Genomic DNA, 23,602 nt, shown 5'->3' on the forward strand with positions numbered 1-23,602 from the left:
TTCCCTTTATTTACCTGCAAGATATCCTTGCTAGTGCTCAGAATCACAGTGAGAGAAGGAAGCATTAGAAGAAACAGTACAGAACACACCAACTGCACTAAACCCACTGCATTCTGAGGAGCCATTTACTGCATAAACCCTGCATAATCTTCCCAGGGTCACAGAGTGAGTCATTAGCAAGACAGCACTAAGACAGAGGCATCCTGATTTTTCTAACTACTGTGATTACTTTAAGACCCCAATTTAAAAGGCCATAGGTTTGTTCTGGCAGTGCAGCCATAGAGATAACTGCTCACAGCTTTACAAATTGGTTTTCTTGCAATTATCTCACTAGCACAGGCCTGCAGCCCTTTGGTGTTTTGTCTGTGTTCTGTTCAAAACTATTTTTTTCTACAAAACCCAAAGCAAGCCAGAGCTGAGCAGGAGCCTCTCCTCTCTCTTCCCTCCCGTGTCCACAGCTGCCCTGCTCCACATCCCACAGTGCTGGGACCTCCCCTTGCTGGGGTGACCCCAGGCACACCAAGCACCCTTCATTTGCTCCTTTATCACCTGTGGCTTCAGATTGGTCTTCAAGAGAGACCTTAGGATGCTTAGAACCAACTGGCTGACCCAGGAAATCATTGGAGGAGAAAAACTGTTTTCTTGCTAAGCTTTTTCTTATTGCTGAAGTTCCCTTTCAGAATGGGGCTGCTGTAGGTGGCTGCTTTGGAATTGTCATTGGACACAAGCCATCTCTGTTAGTAAAGAGAAAGTTTTCTCTTACTTTTTTTTCTAACAAATTCTTAATATTTATTTCCAGGTATTTAAAAATAAAAATAAATTAATAAAACATGGTGTTTGCATGCACCATGTAGCCCGACAGAGCATACTGGGAGATGATGGTCTGGCTACACACATCCAGACAGGACATCACTGGTTAAGGGAAGGCTGGTTCAATACAGACCAAACCAAAGGACCCCAGAAAATAGTCACTTGACATATTTTAGATAAAATAGAGGCATTTTCTGACCAAAAATTATCCCAGGATTTGTGCTGCAGATGCACAAAACCAGCTATTTGTCATTTTCTCACAATGACCTTTAATGCCTGGCTGAAGATGACTCAGGCAGGTACAGCCCCTCCAGAGGGAAAGCCTTTAGCCACCCTGGCTGACACTGGTGCCAAAGGCATAGCTAATTTTAAAGAGGGAAAGCAGCATGTTGTGAGAGCTGTATGTGTTTGATGCTTCATTTCATATATAAACACAGCCAATGAAGAAAACCCCATGCTAATAAAAAAATAAAAATTTTTCTTTGGTTCTAGAAAATATATATTGAGCCATTATAGCTTTGGAACTTTAAAAGCACCATATTTCTTTTTCCTTCAGATTTTTTTATGTAAGATACAACTAGGTGCCATTATATGTTATAACATGCACAGCAATTTCAAATGATTAATACCTTGACAGCATAATCTTGTAAAAAATCGTTTTTATCCACTATCTAAAATTAACTTTTAATTAAAAGAATGTTATATTTGTTTTCTGATACTAAATTACCTTGATTATTTTAAAATTGTGGGGGATGTTGGCACATACTAAATATACAGCATCTATTTTTTTGTTGGGCTTTAGCTGTCTGCCTGAAATGTGAGTTTCAATTATTAAGCATTAATAAGTATTTAGGAATGTCCTGCTACGTGAGTCAGCAATTAATTTGGCCAGGAATTAGTGCTGTCTTTTGTAATCTACATTGTAGAAGGAACACACTACCTCCTTTCAGAACTGTACTCTATTTGCACAAAATTGGTATTTTTTTGACCTTAATAAGAAAGGTTTGCGGGAACTAGAGCCCAGCTGGAACCTGCATGGAGCCCCAGGGATCAACTTCAGTGCATGGTGTTGGTGTTGTGTGGGCAGCCTCGACTCTGTACTGAGCTCTATCACCTCATGCTGGCTACTCTGATTTTTGTATTTACCTCAGGAGGCCGAAAGTCACTGACAGACCCTGACTGCCCCAGGGACACAGAGCTCAGAGTGGCTGAAGAGGACACACAGGACCCTGGTGTGTCACCCCAGCCTCTGCAAGTCCTGCAGGCCAGGGAGCAGCCAAGGGCTCCACGCCCTCCTTGCAGAGCTACTGCAGGCAAAGAGAGATTTCCCCCACAGTAATCCCACAGCACATGTGCACCAGTAATGAAATTACACATGCAGTACATGGGAATATTTTATTTTGACTTTACATGCGGTGTTAAAAACCCAAAGAACATATTATTTACACATCCACAATACAAGTTTACAAGATATCTATACATGTTAAAGTACTCTATAGTAATAGAGCAGCTTCATTTAAGGGTTACTTTTTTTATGCCGTACCATTAAAAAAGATACAATCTGCGTTTACCTTTGCACAAATGGATAAAGCATCTTTTATTATTAAATTAACAGAATAAGGACTAGGTTGAATGTTAGAAATTTCAACATAAATACTGAGAGAACTCACATTACCATCTACAAGGCAGCACAATGTTACAGGAGGTTATCAGGGTTCACATACATTTATCTTCCGGGTCACACAAGTCTGTATTAATATTTGTAAAGTGAATTCGGATCAGTTTGTGTCTTCTGACAACTGAACACATTTTAATAGTTATTAATCTGTAGTGTTTTAGTTGCAAGACAGAAGTGTTTAGGAAGAAAGATCATTGATTTTTGGATCCAGAGGTCTCAGGAAATAAATGTCCCTTACAGCCTTACAAGAAAACAAAATGACTACTTCTATCCTTTATTCTTTGTTCTGTAACAGAGATCCAGTTTTTAGTGACTAACCTTTTCTCCCCTTTGAACACAGAATATAAATCTTCACCGTCTCTGAAACCCGTTGCAGCTATTTGTCCCACTAATTCATGAATATTCCTCTGCCATGGTTATTTCTATAGTTATGTTCAATAAACAATGTGGTAGTGTGTAGTTTGCAAGCTAAAATAGCCATCTGTGTTGAACATCAGCTGCAAGTGGATACTGTAAACCCTACTAAATAGCTTACACAACTTTAGCAGGTGTTCCATTACCCTAGAAACCTCATTTGATTTCACATTATAACTGTTTGATCCTTCAGAGAGCTGGAGTGGAATGTTTATCATGGTAAGGTGATTTAATGCTGCTGTCTTCTTGGATTGTAGGCTGCCTTTAGTTACCATTAATTATTCTTGTGTTTTATCTTTTTTTTTTTTGGGTGCTGTTGAGAGGTTTTACAACTGGCACTCGGGAGATATGTGCTATAGTGAGAACACTTGACAGATTTAATTTTTTTTTTAGTACTTTTATCATTTGCATGAATAAGGCACAAAATGCACAGATTCAGGTAAACTCACACATAATATTTACAGAATATTGTCATTACCTGCATGACTTTGGAAAAAAACAAACCTTACTTTACACAACAAAAACAAATTGATTGCACTACTGTTGAGTTTTCACAGGCTGCTTCTGCCAGGCCAATTAATGTTTCTCCTTTTTTATTGACAAGAGTCTATCAGCGTGTAGGGCGTTATTAAATGCAACAAAAACGTGACCTTCTCCAGTTACACCGGCATTTGCCAAGTGAACTGACAATTAGCTGCCCTCAGTGAGAAGTACAGGGGCTCAAGTTCACAGTGGCCAGGTATTGGATGGAGGCACTGTGGAAACACAGCAGAACTCCCCCGTTCCAGCCCAAAACACTAGATTTGAAATGCACAGCTCTGAATCAATAGCAGCATAACAGAGTTATGAAGAATTAACCATATCAGCACTCTTTGACTGGGTGGCTCTTTCATCCAGGCGTTCCCCTCGGAAGGCTGTCAGAGATGCGCAGTTCATCCGTAGCTGGCTCCAGCTGAGCCCAGCGGGCTGCAGAAGGCAGAGTCATCTGTTTGTTCAGTCATGCTCAATGTAAACAATTCCATAGCATAGAAGATGCAATGGGAATCTAAGTACATCCTAGTGTGTACAGTACACACACACATCCACACACACGCACAGCTTTATCTGTGGCAAAAACAAAATGCCACATACATGGAGAGAAAAAAATAATGCTACAGTTGGGCCAGAGACTTAATTCCAGCAAATTGATTATTAACCCAGCTATTCATTGAGACATTACCATTTTCTGACATTTGTGCAAGAGGCAAGGTGAATGCATACATAGTAAAATGTTCACATTTAATGGGAATGACCACACTTAATGGCAGTCTAACATGGAACCCATTTTTCAAGTATTTGCTTACTGATTTTTTTCCAACAACTGTTGTTTAGCTATTTAGAACAGTAACGTAGCCCCCACCCCATTGTGCTACATGTCTCCTTAGCTCCAAACAAAAGAAATGTAATGACCAGCACTTTCCTTTGTTTTTTTTGTGTTTGCTTGTAGCAAGTACAGGAAGTCTTGCTACAGCTACATGTGGCAAGACACAGATGTTGCTCAAGTAAAGACAGCTTCTTTGGCCACTTTGTTCTCCTTAGTAACAAGCAAGTCTCTGCCTTACGTGTCTACCACAACATCATTTCAGAACCTGTACAGGTCAGTGCCACACTCATGTCAGCACAGACATGTCCTAGTAGCTGTATTTGTTCAGTGGTCTGACTGGTGTTGTCTGAGGGACGAATGAGGGTTTTGGTGGCACGTCGGGTTTTAGGGAGGGTGTCCTCTTTATTCCCGTGCGAGGCAGGGTGCCATTGCTCGTGTAGCTGCTTTGCCTGGACAGGGAAGGCTGGAGGTGAACGCTGACAGGCGTCCCTTGCATGTAGTCCATCTTAGTGCCTGCCGTGGGAGCCATGTACCCCCCACGATTAATACTTGGCTGTCTGGATAACAAAACACCATTTGGTGAGTTCAAGTTTTTAGGAAGGGCAGATATTGAGTGCCTCTGTGAAGAATTTTTGTGATAACCCCTCTGCCTTTCCAAAGAGGTCATTGGTACTCCAGGAGTGGTGGGAACATCCACTCGTTTTGTGGGACTGTTTCTCGGCAGAGTCGATGGAGGAGAGTATAAAGACGCCTCCCTGTTGGGAACCTTAGGTGGGATCTCAGACATATTGCCCATTGGATCCAGCATTAAAGTCTGGTGGGCCACTTGAATATCTCCCATAATTGCTTTGGGATTATTAGTAGTTTCATTTAAGTGTTTCAGAAAATCATTCAGGGTGTTCCTGGAATCAACAGATCTCCTGTGGTCTCTTTTGCTGGATGATTTTGTAAGTGGATGATCAATATGTTGCATCTTTTTGTCCGCCTTGTGCGCATTAGAATTTGAGAAAGATGTGTTGTAGTCATGGGTAGCATTGGGAAGAACAATAGCACTGGGAATATGTCCATGACTTAGAGGAGAGTGGGGTGGAGGACTAGAAGGAAAAAACTGAGGGCTTTTTAGGGGAGTTTCCTTTCGTGAAGCGTTGAGGTTACCGTGCACTTTGTCCGACTGACTCTTCATAGCCTGCAGAGTCTTTTGTTGGAGAACTGGAGTAGATTCTGGAGTTGGAAGTGCAGCTAATTCTGGAGGCTGTCCCCTGTGGTCCATCATCATGGACTTGGTATCGCCGTTTGGAGGCAACTCCTTCCTGCTGGTCAGCAGGTTTGTGTACAGTTTGGGTGAATCAATGTTCTGCTGATACTCCTTGACAGGGCTGTCAAACAGCCCATTCAGTTTGGCAAAGCTCCCGCTGGAGTCAGTGCAGGACTGAGCCGATTCTGCATCTTTGTGTATTTTCCTGGATTTCCGCACAAATATATCCCGGTAACAGTAAACGGCCACTCCCGCAATAAAGGCTCCCAGGACAAACGCAGCAAAGACACAAGTGATTAGGACATTCATATGCACCATTTGGTTGGACTCTCCTGATTGTACTTCCCACCTCACACCTGCAAAAGACAGGCAGGATATCATAAATCCACAGGTATTTCATACTGACATATTTCAGAAGATGGCACCCTTACTCATGGAAGTGTCTATTAAGTGTTTTACGTGCTCTGGATGTGGTGTTGGCGTAACTCAGTAGGATCCTGCAATCTACTCCACTGGTGAATGCAGATAATTTTATAAAAATTATAAAATGACTGTGTGTGCACTGACAAGGCTAAATGAAGACTGTCCATTTTCTCTGATAATGAGGAATGCTTGTCGCAGGTTCTCTCCTTATATTATGTTTTGTTTAGCCTGTCCCCAAATTTCCTTTAAGGCTCACAAATAGGGGCCTTATGTTATTAACATTAATGATTTCTGCTGGAAAATTGAGGTTAGAAGGTCCTACTGGGCCAGACAGCAATTAATAACTCATGGATGGATTTCTCTCTCACTTTCCTGCCCAACTCATAAATCAGTATCAAAGGAGAGACAGGATTATGCAAATGTTGTGTAAAAATGTATAACATATATACTGCATTGTTACAGCCACACTAACAGAATACAGTAGAAAACTTGCAAACTACTCCACTCCCAGGCTGCTAGTCCTGGAGTGGCACACCTGCACTCATTATACATGTCCAAGTATGAAGATAGATAATGTGATTCTGTTTTAGAGCACTGATTTTTATTTTTTACCAATAACGAACATAATACTTGCATAACATTATAAAAACAACTTAGGTTAAATTATTAGAGAATGTTAAAACTTTTAGCTTAGACCAAGAAATTGAATATTTGATTAATTTTTTTTATTTGGGTATTAACAAGCTCCCTTTGATTTTTTTTTTTTAGATTTTTTAAAGCAACCACAGACATCTTGCAGCTAAGACAATGTTAGTTTTTAATGAAAGTAATTTTGTTGCTATCCCAAGAGATGTTAAAATGAAAGAGCAAGAGGGAAGGAACAGAGTCACTTTTTGTTAGAGGCAAGGCCTTTGAATATTGTTAATGTTCAGGGTTACAGGTTTTAATGGCACTGTGCAGAAGCAGAAGGAAAACATGAATAAAGTTCACTAATAGCTATGACACAAAATGTGATTCAGAACCAAGAGCAGATGATTATAAAAACTTAAAGCAAAACAGAAAATAACTGCAACAAATTAAAATGACAAATGCACGGCCATAATGGCTGATAGGAAACCTGATATGTTTTGTGAATGGTAATAAAACAGAAATGGTTTTTGGCTGGTGAGATTTTTTCAGTAAGTACAGAATTGTGCAAACATGTCTGTCACCTTGTTGTGCTGTGCACTGGGAGAGACCTGTGTTAAATTTTGGTTAGGGGATTGGAAGCTTCTCAATCCTGTGGTTGACTGCAGTAGTCCTATTGAATTAAAGTCTCAGTTTCCATAAGAACCTAATCAAAGGCTCACTTAGCTGGAGGAATGGCTAAAGAAAGATGAACTACAGGCAGATTAGGTTTCTTGTGTTCAGCTTAAAACCTCTGGATGTCTCAGTATGTACTGAGATCATCTCTAAACTGATGCTCATATCCAGAGGATAAAAATTCAGCAGTTTCCTACTCTGACTCTTGTTCAGGACCACGTTCCAGGCACGCAGAGGTTGGGATATGCCCCATTTAACAAACAGATGTCTCATGGAGCTCTGCTTTGTGTTCTGTTTTGCCACCACCCCCAACCCAAATGAAAAAAACCCAAAACATAAGCAACCATTCATGAGGACTAACAGTCTAAGCCAGTGTTTAAGTTACTGCTTAAACAGTTTAAGATTGAAAACAATAAACGGAGGTGCAGAAGGTAATTTTTTAATGTATCCAGAACTGCCATTGATTTCAAAGGGAGTTTTGGACCACTCTAGGATTAAAAAAACTAAGCTTACAATCTGTGTTTCCCATTATAAGCTCTAAGCAGCACTTGTCCATGGGATAAGTAGGTATGAAAAACATGATTGCACCGTCTGCATATTCACAGGAAATGGGTGTAAAATAGAGCCCAACAATCATAGCTCTTACATTTAACTTAAGCCTTAGACAATGTTGAGACTATCAGGTTTCCATTCAGCTGCAATGTATTCCCTGGTAAGGCCTTACCCTTTGGGACACCTGATAATGGATCAGAATAATCAGAAGTGTTTGGGTCATCTTGAACTACAAATTTCCGAGAGCCAGTCACTTTAGGTTTCCAGGAACCAATCACTTTGGGTGATATAACTGGGATACTTGCCATTGTGGTAATGGAAGCTGAAGAGAACTCCATGTCTGTGGTGGCAAACAGATTTTTATTAATGTGTTTCATGGCACATCTAAGCTATAGCTGGACACAGTATTTTATGGGAGTTACATGTCAGAGCAAAATGTGACCCCCCCCTACACTCTGCAGAAGTACAGATGGCTGATTAAAATCAATTACTTCAAAACTGGAAGTATGAAAATAGTACATTTACACTTCAACAGCTGCTAGCCAAAAAGCCAGAGAAGTCAACTGTGAAAGCAGTGCAAAAGTTAAAGCAAGCAACTGTGGGGGTGAAAAGAACAACTTAGTCTACTTAATTGCTATATTCCTCACTGGAGACAACATACTTGGCTGCCTTTTAAACATCAAAAAAAAAAAGAAGTTACTTGGAACGATGCACACTCATGACAGGTTATGCCTGAGAAACCAGATCAGCTCCATTACTGCTATTATGGTATACCAGGAACTGCTGAATGAGCCATTTCTGCAGGTAGGGATAAAAGGAATGTTTTTAACCCCTATTTTGTAATGGTTCCTAAGGAACAATCCTGCAGAGATTCTGGCTCCTCTGTAATATGTTTGCTGAACAGACCCACCACAGCCTACGTGAAAATGCACAGAAGAGGAAACTCATAAAATTGGGTTTACAGTCCAGTCTCATTTGCACCCTTGAGTATTTTGTGTTCACTGTCCCAGTTGGTTTAGGCAGGAAAGTCTATGGCTTGAGATCAGACTTGAGAAATGTACTTCAAAAGCACACTCATTCAGGACTTAAAAATAAGGTTCAATTGTATCAATTATTGTGTCATAAAATACCACTTTGTCCTGTCAGTTGATAAGCACTCATAAAGCCAGGCAGCATTTCTGTGTGACAGTTTTGTTTTGTTTTGTTTCCTTAAGTGAGTCTCTAACTTGCATTGTGGGTAAATAGATCTGGAAAATATTTATCTCAAACGTTACTTCTTGTCAAGTTACAGAAGTGAAAATGTCAGAAATCAAACCACCAATAATGTGCTTGTGGCACTCTTACAAATTTAACATACAAATAGATTATTGTCCTATTTGTCAGTCAGAAATGTGCCCTTGGTTTGAAAGCAAAGGCCCAAGTTCCAAAAGCAAAGACTGGAAAGTAAGGCCTGAGTCTTGCTCCTGTTGAAGTCAACACAGGTTCTGCTCTTGAGTTCAACAGAGGAGCACTGGGTGTCCCTGAACACCAGGGGCTGGTCGTGAACACCTTATCAGAAAAATCACAGGAGGAGAAAAGGATGCAAAAGTCCATCTGACAACAACGCACAACATTTTTTTGCAGCCACTTTTGTCTACACAATTTCTCATTCAGCTACATAGTTTGTGATGTTAAATTTTTTTCCATTAGCATAAGCTACTTAAAGCATTTCAAAAATAAAGAAATACACATTTTAGAAAATGTGTATTTGTGCAAAAAGCTTGCTGGGAAAGAAGGAAAAGAGAAAAGGAGAGGTAAGGAGGAAGATGATGAAGTTCTGCCATTCATCTACTAGAGATGACCAAGAGGGGCATTCACAAACGCATGGCTGGGGATCAAGAGTAAAGCTTAGTGGACTTCGTGCAGTGAAGATGTCATCTATGTTAATCAGGCTCTTTAATAAAAGATGTCTCAATAAATAATGAGCTGTTAACATGCGGCTACACAGGGTGAAGTGCTGAGTGAGAAGAGTCTGACTATCTTTACCATCAGTGGGAACATGTAAAAGCACAAAAATGGAGGATTGCCAACTGTGCAAAAGGAAGGAAAAAAGGGCTGAAAATGCTGAACTGAAGGAAAGTAAAGGTCATTAATTCAAAAAAATTAAAAAAAACTAACCAGATGTTGGGTCGCCAAATATTTTGTAATCTGGTGTAGCTGTAGTAGGCAAAATTTCTAAAAGAATTAAAGGAACAAGTAATCAGTAAAAAGTAACAAAAAGAAAGCAAAAGATCTCAAACCTGAGTAATGGAAAATAAAAACTAAAATATCACTGGTTACAAAAAATAAATTCTTCAATACTTTGCTGTAGACCCCAAATAGCTGTAAACTGGTGAAGGAAAGAGAAAAACACTGCCACCCAGGACTAAAAAGCTCAGCTTTGTGAACATTCACAGTAACACCAGGTGATGTGTTCATCATGTTACTGAAAAGCTCATCAGAAATTTAACATCCACAGTGAGGTGTGGCCACAGACTATGGTGAGACATTCCACAGGAGCAGCAGTGACTGTGCCTTACCATGGCAGTCCCCAAGCTGTGCCGTGTTGCCGTATTCGACATCTTGGACGTATCCTCCAGTGCTGTGGTTGTATGAAACAAACAAAGAGAACCTGCAATTAACAGTATTAGTAAGGATACAAATGGAGATTTTTTTTTTCCTGGAAGCAGCAGATGAAAACATACACAACAGCCAGTGTATGGCCCAAAGGATTGTACAAAATGTACAGGATAGTCCGGCTTTAAAACTATCTCTGTGTGCTTATGCCAGGAAACAGAAGAAAAACAATCCCATTTTTTAACAACTACATCATGTCTTCTCCACTGGGCATGCTCTTGGGTTTAGATACAACCATCCAATTATACCAGTTAAAGTTTGCACTGGCCTGCTACAAAGGCCTCCTTTTAAGATACAGCTGCTAGTGCACCATACATTACAGACTTGATTTGTGCAAAATGCCTTTGGTATGCATATATAACACCCCAGCGCCACTGCGGAGGCACAGCCTTGCTCTTCCCACTGTGAATCCTGTGCTTTCATATTTGCAATTGCCTGTGCCCTGACCACGAGCACGCCTGGGAGGGGATACTGTGTCCTGTCCTCTTGGAGCTGCTCAGGTTTGCATGCTGCAATTTCTTGCCTTCCTGCTTCCAACTGCTCTTCCTACAGGTCTGCCTGTCCTCCTACACATCTAAAACTCCCACTGAATGCAAGTCTTTACCCAGAGATTCCAGAATTAGGCCAGACTTAGCATTCAGTTCTCTTACAGATACAATCCACTGGGAAAAAAATCTTTAAAAAACCAGAGATTTAGTAACTGTGTGCAAGGGAAGAGCACAGGGCATGAGCTCGTGTAAAGTATATTTAGAGATGCTGGGCTAACTTGAGAAGGAGTACTTACAGCATGCCTGGTGTCACTCTTCCACACGCCTCATGGTCTAACCAGCCACAGTACGGGTCCCGTGAAGCAATACATGCCCTTACAAGAGAAAAACCCCGAAAATCATGCATTTTTTACTTCCTTCTAAAGAAATGTTGGCGCCCTTGCTTTAGGGGGGGGTCAGGAAGGGAGCCATACTTTTTACATGACCCGTGACGCTCACACCGACTCAAGGGAATTCTAACGACGCAGCTGGAGAATGCCACGAACAGAGCATGGTGGTCTCTGTCCAGCTGGAGGGAAATGACTCTTCTGTCCTCCTCGCTTTCTGCATTACACCTGGTCAGCAAAAACAAGGGCAGGCCACTGCTTTAGTGACTGTAGTACTTTGTGCAGTAAACATTTTATTTATTGTCTGTGTAGCTACTGAACAGAAACTTCTCACATACATAAATGTAACCTATGACTCTGTGCTGAATCATTGCTAAACAAACCTCTGAGTTATCAAATGCTGGCTTCTGGCTCCTGCTAACAGCTAGGTGAGACGTTTGCTGAACTATGTAGGAAAAAAAAATCCAAATCCATTTTCTTTGTTCTCTCAGTTAGCATAAGTATCATGAGAGAGCAGAAGAGGAGTCCTGTATTGGATGGCTCTAGAGTTAAATTGGAATGTTTCCACTCCCAAATTCTTTGTGCCAAAAAATAAACAATTTTAAAATGATCAGATATAGGTTATACACCATCAGCCACTCTTGAGCAACCCTCAAGATAAGCACAGATAATTTCTTTTTAACATCACCAAAGACTTCTGACGTTTCAGAAGTATTTGCGGGAGAGTTAGACCATGTCACTGACGTCACTGGAGTGGAATTAGATTGTTCATTCAACCCATGCAAAATGGCAAGTGACCAAATACTTTCAGGTTATTCAACATGAGGAACATGATGAAATGACAAACAAGTGGTGATGTTGGTGATAATGAGCTAGTTTACCATAATCTTTTTTAGCTGGGTTCCAAGGACTAGATGAAGAGCTTACATGTTCTGGTAATACTTACTTTGCATGATTATATGCTTCAATCTCTTCCAGTAATATGCTGTCATTCAAAGAAAAAGGCCTGGTCTTTGCCAAGATTTTAAGTACTACTCCTGCTTCAGAGCCAACAAATATGACTGTGTAGTTCTGGTAGGGTCCAGCAGCGTGGTCTACAGCAATTGCTGTCAATCTGTATCTAGCAAGACCAGAAGGCACATCATTAACAGCAAGTTGTCTTGTTTTCCTTTTCACAAGTGTTACTTTTGAACTGTCATACCTGACACGTGTTTTGGTAAACCAGGGCTCCTCAGTGACTGAGGGAACAGCTGAGTCCATCAATGGATGAGATTTGATGAAGGAGAGCGTTTCGTCTGGGAAATCAATGGAGGTTTTGTAAGCCTCTGCTAGGCCATGTTTTGCACAGCAGCCAGGTCTGAAATGAGAACAATATTGTTTTCCTCTTGATATTTTAGTTAATGAGAGAAGGCAGACAGTTAATGAGCATCCTTATGGCTGAAGCATCAAGCTCTGCTTTGGGTTTTACCCAGCAAGGCACTCAGAGTGCAGCTGATTTAAGGTAGCTCTTTACAGGGACAATGTTATGACATCGTAAGAACCTTTTACCTTGGCTTTGGTACTTTGTCTTCAGGTACAGCTGTCCAAACAGAGTCAGGAGTCTTTTGTTCTTTAAATCTCCCTTTGAAGACTTTCTCAATGTCATCCATGCTGAAAGCACACACTGCTGAACCAGGGATGCTGTAAAATTCGAAAAATGGTTTCAAGAACTCAGATTACAATGGCACCAATCTCAATGTAAGAGAGAACCCAAGATCTGCCTTTGATGAAAGGTTGCTCATCTCTTACCTGTTGAGCTGTGTGGTGAATACACCCACAACAGTGGGCACTCCATTGATTTCTATGATGTCTGTGATAGACTGCAGAACATCAAAGTAGAAGAATGAATCCCCAGGAACTGAGCAGTTGAGCCGAGCTTTCAGAAATGATGTCCAGTGCTTCTCCAGGACCCTTTGGGAGCCCCCCATGTCATTTTTACAGATGCGTGCCACACGGGAATACACAGCCTGTGAAAGGAAAAAAGAAGGAAAAAGGGAGAGAGGCTTGAGAGATGCAAGGGAAACAGTGGTTGTTTGTGAGTTCTTAATAAAACACCAAGATAATGTTGTTAACAGGAAGCTGCCATTTATCTGCACAGAGAAGATGAAAGCAAATGCTGTTCAGCTCGTAGTACACAGGCATCTTAATGTATCACCAAGCAAATGCATCTCCACAGTTTGCTCCCACCCTTTTCACCTTCAAAATCATATTGTTAGTGAGATTTAAAGACTTTAATTAACCATGTGTAAGAGATTTAATAATTGATTGTAGAATATCCTTCCATGGTGAGGCATGAGTATTCTACTCTGTACTGGCATGACTGAATTATTCAATATCCAGGGACATTAGAGAAACTTCTTTGAAGCTCTCCTTTTGTGTTGTTTTCTTTTGTTTCTTTAATAAGCATGAAAACACCCTCAGCTTTTCCAGTACTTGGCACAAGAGTTAAGGCAACAGCAGCACTAAGGCAACAGCACATTGAAAGACACCTGTAGCGAGCTCACTAACTGAGAACAGAAACAGCTTTTTGGTTGAAGAATGCATTGCTCTACTTCTTTTTTTCTCCCCTCCCTGTAAATTATAACCATGGTAAAACTGTGCAAGCTTTGTCCTAGTTCCTCCTTCATATTATGAACTGTGCTGGTTCCTGATGCTGTTTTAGGATGAGCTCCTTCTGCTGTGACTCAACGCTCACGGTGCCGATACTGACCTTGCCTAAAGTGTTGTGCTCTACAGCAATTTCTCGGAAGAAGAAATAAACATAGTTCCCATATTCTATGGCATGGAGGAAGTGTGGCTCTGTAAGAAAGAGCAAGGAGAAGTTACTTCAAAGAACTGCTCAATGGGCACACGACAGTGACACTGTGAGACTTGGCAGCTCCTGCCCAGGTCCACACCAGCCAAGGTGAGCTCCAGTCTTCCAGGTACTTCAGGATGTCCATATACAGGTGCACTGGAGTTTAAATGAACTTGAAGTCTTTAGCATTGGCTAATGGACTGTAACAAGGCCCCACAGAAATTGTATTACAACTGAAGTATTTTGTTACTACAAATTCATTTGTTGAAGGATTTAACAAAAATTTTGTCTGGTTTTTTTTCATTATGCACCTTTTTAAAATTCTGAAAGCCTCATACATGCTGACGTTGTAGCATATGTGTAAACCAGGCTGACTGTGTATAACCTGACCTTCTGTGCCACTAAAATTACATTTGCCATGTGGATGGGAAAACACACCCCAAATTACCTTTTATCCATTTGGAGTCATACTTTATTGTTCTTAAGGCAGATCCATCCCCCATGCTGCGATAAATAACAGCATCACTTGCCAGGAAATCTGCTACTGTTGCCGAATACAATTTTCCATCTAAAATGGAAGTTGAAAACATGGTATTAAGAGGCCTTTAGTAGTCTAGAGAATTCTGACTAGCCTGTATTTTTCCCCATTTCTTTACTGTCACACTTCCCCAGACTGCTGTAACCTATTTATTAACAGGTCAGCTTCTAATCCTTTGTAGGCCCTTAAAAAAATTTAAGAGCAGGGGCACCATGACACCTTTAACTTTCCTGTGCTTGCTTTAAAAGCTCTCTGTCTCCTTTGGTGTCATTAATCATTTAGACTCATTACAAGTAAAAGTTCTTACCAGCAAAGAGGGCGACATTGGTTTGTCTGGCATCAAATGGGCATCTTGCCAAACCACTAATTTCCTCCCCATCATACTCTAATGTATTCAACTAGAGAAGAAAAAGAAATGGGTGATAGTGTCATTTCTATTTTGTGCACTGGCACAAAAGCAAAACATTGTCTTTCCACAAAACTTAATTCAGCACATTGGCTTCTGTCTGTTTTTATTTCACCTTGAAGCACTCTCCAGGCACACTGGATGTATTGGCTATGGCATAACCAGTGCAAGCAAAATCAGTAAGAGATTAATGAAATCTTCAGTACTCTTACCCGATAGTATCTGCACATAGGGTTAAATGCATTTGTTCCACAGACAAACACCATCTCATCATTTCTTGGAACAAAGACTTTAATGAAGTTATGGCATTCATCCTGAAAAGAGAGTAAGATGTATTAATCACAAACTCCATGTATGTAATAAATACTAGTGTCATTTTTCTATAATGTGCTAAACTTACTTTGTGTTTGCCTTTCATAGCACAGTTCTCTCTGTCCTGCTGCTTTGATCTCCATGTTAATTTCTGTTAAAGTAGACCAGAAAGGAACATTTGAATTCTTTGCCACAGCAAATTCTTAAAACAACCCATTAAAACGAAAGAAAACACCTCTCCCTTTCCAGCAGGCATCTACTCACCTTGCTTGGGATAACTTCTGATTTTGGAACTTCATTTAAGTTTACAGTGTAAACCTGGTCCCTGTTTGCAGAGTAAAAAGACAGCAGTAAATTAATTAATTCTGTGCCTCTTTATTTGATAAGCTAAATCCATTTTCAGAATGTTATGTTAGACCAGCAACTTCTACGAAATAGAAGTATACATTTAATACATTTAATGTAAATGGAAGAAGGTTGTTCATGTGTAACATGGGCTGGCTTTGATTTTTATTGCTGTGGTCCTGAGATAGCACCTGCAGTGTCCAGCTGTCCATCCCTGTCTGCCCATTCTGCCGAGGACTAACCCGGGCTGTAAATATGTAAGTGTGTTATCATCACTTCCTACAGCCCTGACGTGTCAGTCCAAGTTTAAAATGATCAGGAGAGGTTTTTATCAGGCAGGGCAGTAATATAAAAGAGGGAAAAGAGCATTTGATCATTGGTTTAAGCTTAACTACAGTAACTGCAGCCTTCAAATCCAATTTTCATGCACTGGCCATAGATACGGTATATTTCTCTGGGAAATTCTGCCCCAGTTCTAATTTTTATCATATTCTGCACATTTTTCTAAATGAATTTTATACATAAATGCAAAACCAGAAGAGAAAAGAATTTTAATCTAATGAACTGAGTGAAGGAAAATTACCTGCCAGTGATATAAAGTGTGTCTCGAATTTTCAACATTAGTTGGAAGTCCAGTCTGTGCTGAGATTCATTGCCTGAAGGGCGTCCTCTAAATACTGGATATTGCCTTGAATCTGCAAGTAAAAATGGGCTACACCATCACTCAGGATTATAGAGCTAAAGAATCAATATATGGCATTGATTAGCTGTATATACTAGGTGTAGAAGGGTTTAAACTAAATTCCTTGAGTAATGTCTTGAATATAAATGAGGAAAAGATGGCTAATGTCAGCAAATGTTCTTTTTCCTGAAATTATTGCTGTATTTCTGATTGCTTTTTTAAGAAAATGATTAAGTGTTCTATTAAAGATACAAAGCCAGTAAACACATTTCAATTTGAAAGGAATCAGATTTTTTTTTAATTTCCCATGGTGGGGAGCAAGGAAAAAAAAAATAAAATCAACACTAGAACTTTTTCCCTGATGTTTATCAGCACTTTATGCAGATTACTTACAGTGGTAGTCCACGACATTGATGGGGTCCTCGTCTTCGGGGAAGCTGACGGCCCGGCAGGGGGACAGGTTCAGAAGCGTCACCAAGGCACAGAGCACGGGGAGCCTCATGGCTGGGGACAGGTGACAGCACTGCTCAACTACCTGTGGACAGGACAGGGACACAGCGGTGAGGCTGTGGCAGCATGGGACACTGGGGGAAACTGCTGTGTGACACAGCCCTGCTCGAAGCTGCTCTGAACCATTGATGGTTGCTAATTCTTAGCTGGATTCACAGGCATTTCCGAAGAAATGACGACTGTCAGCCCATTTAATTCACAGAATCGGAAACAGAACATACAGGCTGCTGACCTGGCAAGAAATATTGTCAAACTTGGGATTAGAATTTTAATTAAACTGCAATCTCTTTCCATCCCCTCAATCACCAAATGTCATCCAACACACACCCTTTTCCCATAAAGTACCTAAATCTCATCCACAAAACATCATGACACACACAGTCTGTCTGAACATCCATGCTGTGATTTAATGTCATTGCTTGTTTCCAGGCTGTGCCATCTCAGTGCTCAGTTCAACGTGCCCATTGTCACAGACCTGATGCCCAGGAGCAGGCACCTGATGCTCTGCCTTGTGCAGTGACTTACACATGTGCAAAGTAAATGCATAATGCTGCCCCTGCAGTGTGACAGCGTTGTCACACACTTCCCAAGGGTGGCAAGAGACTCAAATGGGGATGCAGTGCTGAACCACCTTCCCAAGATGCCACTTCCCCCTCATTCTATCTCCTACTGCCAAAGGCTTCAGAGGCTTTCACCTGGGGGTTGTGTGTGTGTGCTCTGCAGATCAGACAGCACAGATCATGACAACACCACAACGTTAGACAACAAAGCTTTTAAGAGGGGAAGGGAAACATAACTTCAATTAAACCACAGGGATATTTCAGTGAGCAGAATAACTACTCAAGTTGCAATTTGGGTAGGATGCAAGAAAACACATCTCAAAGTGAAATGTGATCCTTAATGACTGCAAGTGGACTGGGCAGGAGTCATATTTCTCATTAGAAACCTGGCAAATGTAGTATTATTCCCTCCTCCAACCTTTTGGAGGCATTCATTCAGCCCCGACTCACAGGTCAGAGCTCTGAGTCATCAGCTCAGTGCCTTGCAGTTGCTGAAATTGGTTATTAAATGCTTTGTCTAAACAGAAAAAAAAAAGAGAAACCTTTCCATTTTAATGTTTCAAGACTTTCAGTAAGAAGAATATGTTGCCAACACAAAGTGCCAGACCTGATCCAGCAAAGCACAAAAGTATTAATCATTTAATAATTTGAAAAGCAATTAAAAAACCCCTTCATAACAACACTTAACCTTTCAGTAATGCTTATGGGGGACGAAAATGCTGTATTTGTTAATTGATACTATGGCTGGCTAGGGGCAGGGCTTCCTCCTTCCAGAGGCTGCTGAGCTGTCAGTTTGGGCTGCACTGTGAGGAGAGCAGCTGAAGGGCTGGGAACATTTGGGGATGGGGTGGGGGTGTTGTCTGGATGCCTGCCCATTACAGACTGACCTGGAAAGAAGCATTTTCACTGTTAATGATATTTCTGTATCTCAGTCCACCAGTCCAGAACGAATGGGCTGTGCTCTTAGTCAAGATTGATGAGTGCAGTGGTTAATAAACACTAATGATTCCTGGCACTTTCCCTCTGCTCTTCCCTGTCCTGACATGGCCTCTTCAGCTGAAGCATCTTGCGTTAAATTGCTAATGAGCAAACTTAAAACAAACTGGAATTAATAAAGTTAGTCAAATTAGTTCTTTCTTGTGAAAGCACCATTAGAGCAAAGTCCTGCAGCACTGTGGCTCCCAGACACAATAACAAATCATTAATGCTTACACAATCTTTTTTTTGGGGGGGCTTTTTGTAAGGAAAAGCAGGCTCCAAAGACCCAGCCCACTCCTTTGGCAGAGAAAGAGAAAGGGGAGACACATCAACTGCATGTTGAGTTGGTGCACAGTAACATCTATAAGGTGCTTAGTAAAAGTCTTCCCTGAAGCCTTGTTTTCTTGGAGAACAAATGAATACAAATTGCCAAAGAGCAAGAAGCTCTCCCAGACATGTAGGCTGCAGTCAGCATCGAAGATGAGGCTGCTTGTGGCCCACATCATGACTCAAAGAGACCCTGGCCCAGCTTCAAACTGCACACAACTTGCAAACTGTACAAGTTCCACCTGTGCCAAGCAGGGGCATGTAACAGGAAGTTTCTTTTCCCTTCCAGTGTTCCATCTGGGAAGAACAGACTGGGGTGACAACTACAAATCTTCCATGTAACCTGCCTTACAGAGGCAGATACTGACTTCTGGACTCCAGGAAATGGCTGCAGAAAAAAGGGCAATTTATATTTGTTTTTAGGTCACAATTGTCACAGGGCAACTTGTTTTTAGGTCATGATTATCATGGCCAATATGCAGCAAACTGTCACAAAAGCAAAACAACTGAAATGCCAGGTAAACAAAGTATCAGTTCTCTCAAACAGATTCAAATTTCAGGCAGGGTATCAAACTCACTAAAAGAATGCACAGTTTTGTAAATGTAAATCCAGAGGATGTGTTTCCCCAGAGGCTGCATCCAGAGCAGAAACAAATTCACATTCCCCAAAAAACCCTCAAACATCTCAGGATACTCCAGAGATGAACCCTGAGAACACACAAGGCAGGAATAGTTATGTTCAGCAATCTTTTCTAACTAAACATCATCTTTTGCAAATCTCTATCAAAGAAAATACTGACATGAAGCACAGACCTTGGTCACAAGACAGGAAAGCAGCCAGAGAGCTGCACTGGATCAGCAAACCACAGGTAATCACTTCTCACCAGCCAGGCAACAAGTACAGATTTCTTTATTATTTTGCTTGTAAAATTACTAAAAGAATATTAACAGTAGCTCTGCTTTCCAGCTACATATGAAAAGAAAATTCACCTGCTTCAAGAGGTTCTTAAATGCAGCTTTTATCTGGTTGGACACCGGCTCGAGATGAGAACCACTGAAGAGAGAATAAACTGGGAAGAACAGCTGTTTCCTGGATAATCAGAAAAATGGGCTCCATCTTGCCCTTGGAGCAGGGGTTTATGACAGCCAGGTGTAGCCTTCTGGTAGACACAGACAGACTGGTGTGAAAGATGTAATTCCTGCCACATTCAAACCTTTTAGCGGAGGCCACTACTGGGGACTAGAAATAACAAAGCTGAAATATCTGTTAGGCCCGAAAGAGCTGATTACGAAACGCTGGCAATGTCTACCTTCAGGAAAATGTAGAAAACATTCATACTCTGGGTTTGATTATTTTCCCCTGCCAGGATTCAGCCCAGTCTTTGATTAATTTCTCTTATAAATTGCATTCCTAGCATTTCTGCTAGAAAACAATCCATGGCAAGTGCAATGTTTGGAAATTACCATATTGCTATCCTTGTTTTGCAGCTGGGGAATTGAGGCACAGATCAAGGCTGACTTTGTGGCCCAGGCCAAGCACCAAAAAAGCTTTTTCAAAGGTTCTGAGCTGCTTGGGGTCAGATGTGCTCCTTCCCTGCAGCATGGGCACACTGAGCAGTGTCCCTCAGGTGAAAATGGGGATACAGATCAGAGCTCCTCTGGCCGCGTGGCCTGTGCCATAATGAGTTGTGTCTGCAAGGAGAAGGAACTAGAGGTGTAAATGTTAACTGGTGGCAAAAATCCACCTTGTTAAGGAGGCGAGCAACCTGCCTGAGACAGGCCTCAGGGAGATGCTGTTGGTCAGATGGGAGGCAGGCAGTTGTCCCAAGTAATAAACTGGCTCTTTGTGGCTGCCACCTTTCAATCTCAGATAGAAATCCCATCCTTCAATTCCTGATTGGGGGAATCCAGAGAAGCAGGATATAATTCCTGTTAAAATATGAGCCTGCCTTCAAACAATCACACACGAAGGGGAACAGGCTGGTGTTTCTTGCCCATTAATCTATTCCAGCCTTTGACAATGTGCTGGTGACGCTCCATCAATCATCTTTCCGTGCACTGCCACGTAAAAGAGAAGGGGGAAGGGAAAGGACATTCAGCCTGCTGGGGAGAAGCAAAATATAAAATGGCTCCAAACCAGACTGATGCAATATTTTCTACTTACTGAAAAAAAAAAAAAAAACCCTTAAAAATCTTAACACGATAAATGCTTCCCAAAATGCTAAGCACAGACAGGAGTGCAGTACAGCAAATGCAGGCTCAGGTTCAAGACAGGTCAGAACAAAAGATACATCCTAAAAGTGTGCAGAGTTTGGCAAGGAATGGAGGAAAGGGTTGCAAAAATAAAAGCTGACTAAATGACTGCATCACCTTCCTGCTCCACCAGACCCAGGCTATTAGGTGAGACCAAGGATCCCCTCTGTGCTTGGAAGTACAAGTTGGCCATAATGTTGAGGGGGGACAGGCAGAATTGATTACTAATATGCTGAGCCTAGTCAATTTATGTTGATGTGGTTTCCCACAATCCCAGCTGACTGGACTCGGACAAATCAGGAAATCCCTGCTGTCCTCTGTTTCTTCCTGCATGCAAATGGCTCCCTGAGGGCGCTAATTAGTGCAAAGGCACTGACTAGTGTCTTTGTCAGATGGTACCTTCTGAAATCTTGAGCATGAAACCACCCTAATAAAAAAAGTTAAGCCAAAACAAAAATTTTTCTACTGCTGCTTGTTCACAGATGTTCAACAAGTTTCTCAGGGCCTACAGCTGAGACTGAGTCCCTGATGCAGAGCGAAGCTGATCTTGTGCAAAACCCAGCAACTTCCACTGAAACAAGCCCTGCTGAGGGGCTCAGGGCAGCCTTGGACAGTGGCTTCAGGCACTGAGCCCTTGGCCAAAGCAGTGCCTTGAAGCTCTTCAACCAGAAGAACACTCAAGCAACAAAGATCTATTGGCCAGGCTAGAGCAAGTCACAGATTCCACCTGCACCCAAATAAAGGCTGAATGGAAACTCACTTGTGTTTAGCACCTCTCCCCTTTATTTTGGATGCAAAGGACTAGTGCAGAAAGGATAAAAATCTTGTTTACTGCAGCCTCAGGGATTATCAGGGATTATCTTTTGATGTACAAATCACTTATGGTCTACAGCAGTTAAAAACCACTACCTGAAAAGGGCATGGTTCAAGTTCTGGGCTTCATGAAGGTAAAAGCCTGCTGGCAGTGACTCTGCTTAGGGGGGCTAAGGATTTGCACCTGAGTTTACTTGCTGATGGTAACTGCTGCCAGGTGGGAGAGGTTCAGCTTGAGCCAGCTGCAGAGAGAACACAGCTCACCAGTGAGCGCAGAAAGGGAGTGCTGCTCAATTTCAGTTTGTCAACCAGGTCAATCCTTTCTGAAGACAAAATGTTCAGAAGAAAATACATGAAGGTGGTACAGGCTGCCTTCAGGGCCATCCTAGACTTGTAGAAATGTACACATTGGCAACCACAGATGCACCAGAACATCCACCCAGAATAGCACCTCATCCCTGCTGTGACTGGAATAAAATAACTCCAGAGCAGAGCCATGCACTGGGGGAACCAGGCAAAAGTGTGTTTTAGTAATCAAAATAGAAAAATGGAGCCTTTTTGTACCATCTGAGTCAAAATATAAGACCAGCATGGCCCAGGGTCTGCTGTTTCAAACTCTAGAGGGGGAGCCAACAATTATTTTTCCTATCTCTATTTTTTGGTCTTGGTCTTTTTTTTCAATGTCTTACTGTGTGAAATGTGTATGATGAGTCATTTGCTTACAAGCCAGAAAGTGTTCCACATAGAATGCAACATTTGCCTTAAAAATCTGTATCAGTATTTCTGATAGGAAAGGCAGGGGATTAGATTCCCATTTTAGGTCATATCTATACATAGGTTTTCCAATGATGCGATTGCATTATAGCGTGGTAAGTCCTCCCAAAACAGGGATGCAACAGCCAGCATCAATGCAAGTGTGATTTTCTTTATAATTCTTTTAATGTCATTTCAGTATGTGTTTCTCCTAATGAAGGCTGACTTCAATAAAGTTCCTGAAGGCAATGCCTGACACAGAGGTTTACAGTACATTCAAATCTCAGAGACTCTCTATGATGTGATAAATCCATGTTGTGGGATTTGGTGACAAATTATTTCAGCTAATTATCAAATAACACAGGAAAATATTTGTGGCTATAATGAAAGAAAGGTACTTAATTCTTGCAGTCCCTTTCAGGAACACGAGGCATGATTTTGTATGAATGAATAGGAAATAACAACTCTTTCTGTCCTATAAACATACACCCAAATGTAAACTCGCAGTATGCAGCCATCCTTACTTTTTATAACAACTTTAAAGTCTGCAGCTCTGAGGAAAAAAAATTAGGATATTTAGAGCTGAGATATTAATTGAGCATGAAAGTGCAAATAACAGGTCTGTTATTTTAAGATAATACTTGACTTCTTTTAAGGATTCTGCATTAACACCTCTTGATCTATGCCTAAGTAAAAAAAGATAGTTTAATATTAAAGTGATGAAACCCTACCAGTGAGTATCACAGCTTTCATCTTAATTGGCTTATGGCACTGCCAGCTACACTTCAGTTGTTTGCAGGCTTTGAACGTGGCAGCAAGCGCACTCCTCTTGCTCTAGAACGAGTTGACAAAACTTGCAAAATGGCTGGGGTGACTTTTAATGATGCAAGTGTTTAGTGTTTGATTAGAAGCACTTTGAGGGCTAAATTCTCCTGTGATCAGAAATTTACTTGAACGCCAGAT

The 23,602-nt window shown here is 41.2% G+C and overlaps 1 protein-coding gene across 10 annotated transcripts in view; it reads right to left on the minus strand.

The window, feature by feature from the left end:
* Positions 1-2,191: 2,191 nt before the first annotated feature.
* Positions 2,192-23,602, minus strand: part of SEMA6D (semaphorin 6D) — a 129,640-nt gene continuing 108,229 nt past the window's right edge. For 2 of the 10 annotated variants that reach the window (XM_014306480.2, XM_031055845.1), the window contains exons 2-19: positions 16,839-16,980; positions 16,347-16,458; positions 15,683-15,743; positions 15,507-15,569; positions 15,319-15,420; positions 15,008-15,098; positions 14,611-14,730; positions 14,076-14,164; positions 13,115-13,332; positions 12,875-13,006; positions 12,528-12,683; positions 12,273-12,446; positions 11,414-11,554; positions 11,237-11,314; positions 10,356-10,447; positions 9,955-10,011; positions 7,970-8,137; positions 2,192-5,876 (exon numbers count right to left, since the gene is read on the minus strand). In XM_014306480.2, the coding sequence (XP_014161955.1) occupies positions 4,573-5,876; positions 7,970-8,137; positions 9,955-10,011; positions 10,356-10,447; positions 11,237-11,314; positions 11,414-11,554; positions 12,273-12,446; positions 12,528-12,683; positions 12,875-13,006; positions 13,115-13,332; positions 14,076-14,164; positions 14,611-14,730; positions 15,008-15,098; positions 15,319-15,420; positions 15,507-15,569; positions 15,683-15,743; positions 16,347-16,458; positions 16,839-16,947 (3,267 nt within the window). In that variant the 5' untranslated portion in view covers positions 16,948-16,980 and the 3' untranslated portion in view covers positions 2,192-4,572. The remainder of the gene's footprint in view (positions 5,877-7,969; positions 8,138-9,954; positions 10,012-10,355; positions 10,448-11,236; positions 11,315-11,413; positions 11,555-12,272; positions 12,447-12,527; positions 12,684-12,874; positions 13,007-13,114; positions 13,333-14,075; positions 14,165-14,610; positions 14,731-15,007; positions 15,099-15,318; positions 15,421-15,506; positions 15,570-15,682; positions 15,744-16,346; positions 16,459-16,838; positions 16,981-23,602) is intronic. The other 8 variants (XM_005419642.2, XM_031055848.1, XM_031055847.1 and 5 more) reach the window with 8 other exon arrangements.

The sequence above is a fragment of the Geospiza fortis genome, unplaced genomic scaffold (genome assembly GCF_000277835.1).
Source record: "Geospiza fortis unplaced genomic scaffold, GeoFor_1.0 scaffold171, whole genome shotgun sequence".
Classification (NCBI taxonomy): domain Eukaryota; kingdom Metazoa; phylum Chordata; class Aves; order Passeriformes; family Thraupidae; genus Geospiza; species Geospiza fortis.